Source organism: Garra rufa, chromosome 3 (genome assembly GCF_049309525.1).
Source record: "Garra rufa chromosome 3, GarRuf1.0, whole genome shotgun sequence".
In the NCBI taxonomy this organism is placed as follows: Eukaryota; Metazoa; Chordata; class Actinopteri; order Cypriniformes; family Cyprinidae; genus Garra; species Garra rufa.
This window is the reverse complement of record NC_133363.1, coordinates 19103401-19112370: the sequence shown is the minus strand read 5'-3', so window position 1 is coordinate 19112370 and position 8970 is coordinate 19103401. Positions and strand designations below refer to the sequence as shown.

Here is an 8970-nt window from a genome sequence, read left to right as displayed (position 1 = left end):
CTACAAGTTAGTTTTATTTTAATCCATGATCTTGTACTGTACATGTACTTAACATTTGGCTTTCTGTTATAAATTACACGTTGATGCAAATTGTGGTGTTAATGTCACTGTGATAAAATCGTGATAGTTACGGAAGTATGTATAATGGGTTGAAGCAGAAATAACAGGCTGAAAAATACAAACTTTAACTTAATGCCATAATTTTTCCAGCAAAAAGTATTTTTATGATGTATAGCTGTCATAAATTTATTAAACCAGAAAGTGGAATGAATAAGTAAAATAAATTAATTTAATTTCTACAGAAATCAATAACTTGTGATACCTGGATAATTGTAAGAGTGAAAATCAGAATCTGAAGCATTTGGCACTGCTACAATAAACCTGGTGTCTGTGATTCAAAGATTTCTGCAATGGTTTACACAAGTGCATGTCATCAACCTTTGTTAGATGATGATGAAATGTCATTTTATCTTCATTAGACAGCATGTGGGTCAGCAAAGAGTGAATCACATATGCAGTGGGAGGCAGGGAAGTAACACAACTACTGCTTACATTGACACATGTCAGCTTTACATTCACATTAGATTTTACGCATTTAAACAAAAAAATACTTTTGAAATATTTAATTGTATTCTGTAGCCTAACTGTATTTGCATTCTGTTGTCTTGTATCTATCAGCATTTGTGAAGGATGCATTTGTAAGTTTACAAGAAAAAATATTGGAGAAAAGTAAAAATAAATATTTAATGAATTAATAGTAAATCCATGGTCATGTGATGCTTGAGACAGCAAGATGCTGCCATCTGTTGGAGAGAGTTTGTAATGTGTATATGTTTTTTCTTTCATTTTGTTTATTTATATTTTATTGTTTAAATGTGGTTCCGATCTGTTTTTCTAATTTGTTTTACTACAAACAAACAATTATTGAAATAATAAATACAAATAAAAACCGCTTAAAACGAATCTTTTTTTCCCTTAAATACGGAAGATAATAAAAATAGGTGTGAATCCAGATTTTATGTGGATTTAGGTAATAAAAATGGCTTTCTGTCAAAGTCCGTGTGTTACTGAAAGTTGACTCATAAGCAGCTGACTGAGTGGTCATGTGACTAAAGAGGAAGCAGGCAAGATGAGCGCAGTGTACGGAGGAGTGGAGGGGTGAGTTTATGACAAAAAACATTTTTATTAAAGCAAATATAATCAATTCTAATGGCATTTTAACATAAACGCGCTTATTAAAACGCGTATTATGAAGCTTCGCTTTAAGCGTGTGCTTCATGCTAATTGTTTGAGAGAAAGTGTCAGTACCTTCAGAAGAATGAATGAGACAGTATTCTTGACTTTGATAGTGGTGGGACACACTCTAAAGCAGTACTGGTTTCTGCTGAGGGACACATCCTCGCTGAGACAGATGGACCATGTACCAATCACTGGGTGAGATCAGATAACGTGATTTAATATGGACTAAAGTCAGCTAGCGTGTACTCGAGTGTGTTTATTTTTATTTGTTTATTTGACTCTTTGTTTTTGTTTTTTCTATTCATGTATAGTTGGTTGGTGTTGATAATTGTATTAATGGAATCAATGACATGGTCCAGAGAGCTAAAATCAAGGCAGGGCTGGACCCGGACACTCCAGTTTGTTCATTGGTGAGGTTCATACATTGAGTCATTCATCCTCAACACATTCACCTTCATCAGATTGCTTTAAAGTTGTATACATTGTGTGTTGACAGGGTATGTCTTTGAGTGGTGGAGAGCAGAAAGCTGCTATCCAGAAGCTAATTGATGACATGAGAGAACGATACCCCAAGCTGAGTCAAAGTTATTTTATTACCACCGATGCCATTGGTGCTATGGCAACTGCCAGTGACTATGGTTTGTGCAGTGTTTTTGCAACTAGCAGTAGTAATGGATCTCAGCACATAAACGTCATCATAACCCTTTATGTCTGTGTTTTTGTCATAGGAGGTATAGTGGTGATATCAGGCACTGGTTCGAACTGTAAGCTGGTGAATCCAGATGGCACACAGGTTGGCTGTGGGGGCTGGGGTCACATGATGGGAGACGAAGGCTCAGGTAACCATGCGAAAAGAGATACCAATTGACATAACAGTACCATGATCACACACCCAGTCTTATCTTAGAAAGATGTTATCTTATCTTACAAATGAATTCCTTGCAAAGGCTCTAACCCACAGGTCTTCAACCCTGCTCCTGGAGACCCACTGTCCTGCAAAGTTTATTTCCAACCTGGCCTGTGACTTTTTAAGTGATCCTGAAGGCCTTGATTAGCTGGTTCGGGTGTGTTTAATTAGGGTTGGAGCTGAACTGTCCAGGACAGTGGGTCCCCAGGAGCAGGGTTAATGACCTATAACCCCTTGGACATCTCAATCAGCTCCCTAGGTCATGAATCGACGTGTCATCATAGGCACCACGACGTGTCATCAATTGGCCATATTGGCAACGCTAAATGTAAACAATGTCACTGAACCAAAACAAACTCACATATTTTGCTGATTATTGCTGCTGAAAATGGTAAATTATTGTCAAATTATTGTCAATATGCAAATTTTTTGAAAAGGACCTGTAAATAGCCAATATTTGCTTTTTACAATTTTGTCTTGCTTTTCAAAGAAAAGAATCAATTCAAACAAAACAAAACTACAATTTAAAAATGTTTATTTAACACTGAACATTTTTAACATTCTAGTAGACATTATAGCCTACCAACAAAGCAAAAATTAACTAAAAATTATTAAGTTATTAAAATAATATTCTTTGGCCATTTTTAAGACCCCCTTTTTGAATCAGGCATGTGTTTTTAATGTACAAATGAATGCAGCCTTGCTGAGCAAAGGAGAATGTTATAATAAATGTATTATTAGAGCTGTTGTAATGATTGTTATTATTATTTTTGCGTTACTTTTTTATTTTATTTTACTGAACAACAGTAAAATTACAATACTAACATTTATGAATGTTGACTTTTATTTTGGCGGAAATACGCTAAAAGACCTCAGTACTACTTTTTGCTAATAGCAGCAGATTTATGAATGATTCTGATCATGCAGATTTTCCTTGTGCTTTAGACTTTGAACCCGGGCTAACGAGCTCGTGCAGCGCTGTCAGAATAAATACAGTTTGTGCGTGTATTAGTTTATTTACTAATGGTTTAAGGCCATTTCGTGATTTCAGTCATCAAACAGTAACCAGCAACAACCACCCCTTTCTCTTCTCATGGAAGACATGCATGCTTGTAATGCAAATACTTCTTTACAACTTTACATTGTAACAAAATGTAACATTGCCGTTTCTATGCTTTTAGTTTATAGTTGGAATCTCTGTATATCAGTAGTGCCATCTTAAAAGTAGGGGTGTGAATCTTCACTGGTTTCAAGATTCAATTTAATTACTATTTTCATTATCAACTAAATATCACGATGAGTCACAGTTTTCAATTTTACTGCACATGGCTACATTTTCATATCCATTTTATATCAAATTTATATCTGCCATTTGATTATTACTGATGAGATTATAGACAGTGGCAGCTTTAACAGACTGCATTCGATCTATTTCGATGTTTCGATGTATCAGATGGCCTGCTCTGAAAACATAACTGTGTGTACCTCAATTTCTTATAAAAGCATTCGCAAATGCAAGTGCATTTAACCGAAGCCGCAATCAAGCTTTAGGATGAACAAACAAAAAGCGCACGTGGAAGTCTGTCAGTGCACGAGTTTCACATACTGTTAATGTGTATACTCCTGATCAGATAGCAGTGTTAACTAACCCAGAGACACCAATTCATCCTGTGTAATAGATAAGCATCACCTACTTGTGTAACCACTGTTCTAAAATAAGGGTTTGGTAAGCTTGGTCAGCTTGGTAAGACTTGATTGTTTCACAGATTTGGAAAAAGTAATACATACACATAGCTGTTTGGGGTGTTCAGGGGTCACTAATAATGTAAAAACTGTAATTTGTGAACTAAATTTTAAAGGGGTCATATGATGTTGCTAAAAGGAGCATTATTTTGTGTATATTTTATGCAGTTTATGCAGTTTGAGGTTCAAAAAAATGATTATTTTCCACATACCGTACATCATTGTTGTTCCTCTCTGCCCTGCCTTTCTGAAACGCTTCGAATTGTACAAAACTCATTGTTGATGGAAACCGAGGTGTTCTCTGATTGGCCAGCTATCCGGTGTGTTGTAATTGGCCGAATACCTCAAGTTGTGGCGGAAACGTTACGCCTCTTACCATGAAGTTTCTCGGCACGATGAGACAAATACAATAAAACGCGCTGTGTAAACATAACACCATGTTTGCATTTGCGATCGTAGAACGAGAAACAATAAGCACTAAGGTTACTCTACACTGCTCAAAACTCGCATTTAAATAGTCAGTACTGAATTCTTTAAATATGAAAACGTACTTACAGGCTGTTAGTCAGAAGCGCAGACTGTCCTTACAGCATTGGAATTGCCCCACTTTATAGCCTTAACCCGTTGTGTACAGCTGGCATTGTAAGCTCCTCTCCGAGGTTCAGGAAACAGTCCTCCGTGATATGCGCATCACCCACTTGAATATTTACTTTGTACTGTTCCGGAACAGTGTTGTAAATATAACTTAACCACTGATTTCTAGTTGTGTCCTCATTTGGAACGCCAAACTAAGTACTTCCGCTTTCGCAATGAAACACACAGCGTCTCCACAACATGGCGGCTGCAACAATACTACAGCCGGTAAAAGTTATGCCTTCTTCATTTCCATATACATATGGGCGGTGTTATGCTAATCTACTCCCCGTGACGTGGTCAAGTGGACTTAACTTTTATAATAAATATCTCTTTGGTTTTGAGACTTTAAGCTTTGCAACTTTACAGATCTTATCTATGCACAAACAGCTTGTAACAGTCCAAAGACTAAGGAAAACAAGAAACTGCATCATATGACCCCTTTAAATAACTTTTTTGTTTGTTGTTGTTTTTTTTTTTTCACTGTTTTAAAATGTAATTTATTCCTGTGATGGCAAAAGCTGAATTTTTAGCAGCCATTACTTGAACAGTGTTCAGTGTCTTGTGATCCTTCAGAAATCATTTTGAATATGCTGATTTGGTGCTTCAGAAACATTTATTATTATAAACGTTGAAAATAGTTATGCTGCTTATTTTTGTGTAGTGATACATTTTTACAGGATTCTTTGATGCATTGAAAGTTCCAAAAGAACAGTATTTATTTGAAATAGAAATCTTTTGTAACAATAATTTTATTTACTGTCACTTTGAATCTAATTAATGTGTTCTTGCTAAATAAAAACAATAATTTCATTCTTTCAAAATGAATATGAAGCATTTTTTACTCCATCTGATGTGACACTACCAGGTTTAAACAACAAAAAAATAGCATTAAAACAGTCTGTGTTGGCCGTTTCTAATCACCAAAGATAGATGTTATAACTAGATGTGAATGAGACATAATCTTTTTCTTTTTCTCTGTCCTTATCTTCTTGTAGCATATTGGATTTCTCACTTGGCTATTAAAACTGTTTTTGATGCCAAAGATAACCTTGTCACATCCCCTCATGATATCACCTATGTTAAGAAGGCCATGGAAGAATACTTTCAGGTTAGGACTCACTGTTCATTTGATTTCGTCTTGATAAATTTAATACTTGAAGAGAAGTGATGGCATTTCCTTGTCGTTTTGTTTATCCCCAGGTGTCAGATTTAATGGGAATGCTTCCTCATTTGTACAGAAACTTTCAGAAGTCACATTTCGCAGGGTTCTGTAGGAAACTAGCTGAAGGTATGCTGCTGATATATGGTCGTGAGGTTGTGTGCACGTTATGCCACGCATTTTGACTCTTTGTAATTGTGTGTGCAACAGGTGGAAATGCAGGTGATGCTTTGTGCCAACTCGTGTTCACAGAAGCTGGAAAAGCCCTTGCACAACACATTGTAGCTGTCCTTCCCAAAGTACATCAGGTAAAAAAAAACATAGTAACACAGCCACCCTCACTCTCAGTTTCTTTTTCTTATTTAATCAATTTCCTCTTTTGTTCATTCAGGATCTGTTTTCTGGTGAGCTTGGTTTGCCTGTTCTGTGTGTCGGTTCTGTGTGGCACAGCTGGGAACTGATGAAATCTGGTGCGTAACGTCTTTATAGAGCTTTTCAGCTTCACTGCAGTCTTAAAATTTATTTTACATGAGAGAGACTAGTGAGAGTAAAAAAAAAAAAGAGCTGGTAATTTCCTTTTATGGCCTTTATCCAGTATGATTTCTAGTATTATATTGTAAATTTATATTGTTTTGCCAGCATAAAAGAAGTCTACAGGAAAGCTTCAATCTGTTTTACAGTGCTTCAAGTTTTGATCAGGAACCAAAACATTTATAATGTATAGAAGAAAAGATGAATAACTTTGAAATGTACACCATTTGAAAAACTATATATATATATATATATAAAAGAAGTATATGTATGTATATAACATTTGTTTTTTAATTAATCATTTTATTTAGCAATAATTGATCAGAGTGATAATACATACATTTATAATGTTACAAAAGATTTCTATTTCAGTTAAATGCTGTCCTTCTGAGCTTTCTATTCCTCAAAGAACCCTGAAAAAAATATACTTTCAACATAATAATAATAAATTAGTAAAAAAAAAAAAAAAAGTAATAAAAAAAAGTTTTTTGAGCAGCAAATCAGAATATTGGAATGATTTAAATTTCTGTTTGTAACTTAACACACTTGTTACCACATGAAACATGACCCAAAAAGATGTTAAGACCACATTAGGGCTATTTGATTATGCTAAAAATCACAGTCGTGGTTATGTAAACACTGAGATCACCATTATGCATTTTTTGAACTTTTATATAAAAAAGGAACTTTAAATATAATTCAGCTGAAAAAAACAAAGTAATTAATGTAATCATGCAAATTATATAAATAAAACATAATTCATTTAAAAACAGTAAATAAAAAACAACATATCACAATAAATAAGATCAACAATGTTGTTGCAGTGCACTTCCAAAACCTATTGAAAAACCACTAAACTAGGAAAGAGCGGAAGCTGAGAAGGTGTCGGTGGATTTATAACGAAGACAAAATGAGAGTATCATTGTGAAACAGAATGCACAGCAACACAATCTTTATTTTCTTGTATTCATAATCATTGGAAGCCAAAATCTTAATTGAAAATAACATCGCCCAGCCCTAATTTACATTGACTAAACTTTGTGATGTGGATGTGTTTTGTGCTGCAGGTTTCACTCAGGTCCTCTCAGAGGCACAGGCTCATGGATACAGTCAGTTCCGTAAGTACAGCCTGCTTACTCTTCGTCAGTCCTCCGCTCTGGGTGGCGCCAAAATGGGGGCACAGAATGCAGGAGCCAGCCTCCGTCTGGACTACTCAGCCAACGCCAACGTGTTTTTCACTCATACCTTTAATCAATGATCTAGAAGGAAAAGACCTTTGAGATTTCACTGAAAAACTGAATTTGAAACTTCCTGTTTTTAAACTGATAAAGAAATGTTTCCTGATTATCCTCTTGGTGGGGCTGTTTCTCAAACACCCATATCATATTAAGCAATTAATATTCTAGAAAAAAAAAAAAAAATATATATATATATATATATGAAAAGCTGTTTGGGTAAAATTTGGTATTTGTTTTATATTATCATGGAATTTAATTTTTTAATTAATATTGCGAAAACTTGTTTGTCATTAAAAAAATGATTTCATAAAATGTTTATAATTTGGTGTAAACATTTAGTCTTGCAATGACATTCCTTAGTACTGTTCTGTTATTCTTTTGGATGGAGAAAGATTATTTACAGGGAAATGTCTAAGACTTTGCATCTGTCCTGAGTGCTCAAATACTAGCTTAAAATAGTTTTGTTTCGATTCATTTTTACCACTAACTGCATCTACACACATCTGGTTAATCTAACTCCAGGTATTCAAATCTAGAGTTTCCTTGGAGCTAAAAAGATGTGATGTCAATGTGATGCTCTGACCCTCTAAAGTTAACTTTAGATCATAGGTGGAGTCGAATGACTGTCGGCATCAGTCTCTGCTTACCCCCGAACATCCACCCTTCTTTTCTTCATCACCACATCCTGTGTGTGAAGTTGTAAAAGACCTTCATTACAGGATGCACTGACAGCAAGATTGTGCTGATTGTCATAAGACTTATTTAGAGTATTTAAGCCAGGTTAGTCAATCTAAGAATGCTGATAGCCAGATCAAAAATCCACGATTCATATTATCAATTACCATTCAGACATTTTTCATTCATAGTGTAACCATGAAAATGAACAAGTGCTATGAGATCATAGGAACATGTCAACACCAGCATTATTTCAGTGCCACAGATAAGCTAGTAGTCTTTTTTTCCCACTGATTAAGCAGATGAGTTGTTTTATACGCGTATAATTTTTGACATCTTCACTAAAAATCAGGTCTTACTGTAAGACTGTGGATTAATTTGATGTTATACAGTTGCAATCAAAATTATTCAACCCCTCAGAGACTGTAGTACTTTGCAAATACAAGCTTTTTCTGAAGATCAAGGATTTTATTTAAAAAAAAATGCAATATATAACAGTTTACTGGCATATTAAAAGTGATCATGTCAATATATGATGAAATATAATTTGAGAATTTTTGAGTTATGGCATTTTTTAATAACACAGCTATGTCATAATTATTCAACCCCCATTCAACAATTCTGTTTTTAAGTCACTTATGTATGGTGGGGAACAAAATTGTCTTAAAACACAATTAAGCCTTTAGAAACTACCAAAAAACAGAATTAGCTTGAGCTAATATACACATACACAAACTTAGCCCAAGCATGTGCTGAAGTTGAGTAGCAAAAATGGCAAAGTCAACAGAGCTCTCTCAAAAACTATAGAGAAAGTTAGTTTTATTACATTAGAAAGTCAAAGG

At 34.7% G+C, this 8970-nt stretch overlaps 1 protein-coding gene across 1 annotated transcript; it reads left to right on the top strand.

Moving 5' to 3' along the window:
- The first annotated feature begins 1093 nt into the window (after window positions 1-1093).
- On the top strand, window positions 1094-7765 carry nagk (N-acetylglucosamine kinase). Its single transcript, XM_073835806.1, has 10 exons — window positions 1094-1158; window positions 1350-1434; window positions 1551-1649; window positions 1736-1877; window positions 1968-2078; window positions 5521-5633; window positions 5726-5813; window positions 5895-5992; window positions 6076-6154; window positions 7283-7765. Exons 1-10 carry the CDS (start codon window positions 1130-1132, stop codon window positions 7471-7473), a joined length of 1035 nt encoding a protein of 344 aa, XP_073691907.1. The 5' UTR covers window positions 1094-1129; the 3' UTR covers window positions 7474-7765.
- The last annotated feature ends 1205 nt before the right edge of the window (window positions 7766-8970 follow it).

What these genes read in the sequence shown, in the direction of transcription:
- nagk (XM_073835806.1), top strand. Translation starts at nt 1,130, where the DNA reads ATGAGCGCAGTGTACGGAGGAGTGGAGGG. An exon ending in CCATGGAAGAATACTTTCAG is followed by an intron (nt 5,634 to 5,725) that starts GTTAGGACTCAC and finishes GTTTATCCCCAG; the next exon opens with GTGTCAGATTTAATGGGAAT. An exon ending in TCCTTCCCAAAGTACATCAG is followed by an intron (nt 5,993 to 6,075) that starts GTAAAAAAAAAC and finishes TTGTTCATTCAG; the next exon opens with GATCTGTTTTCTGGTGAGCT.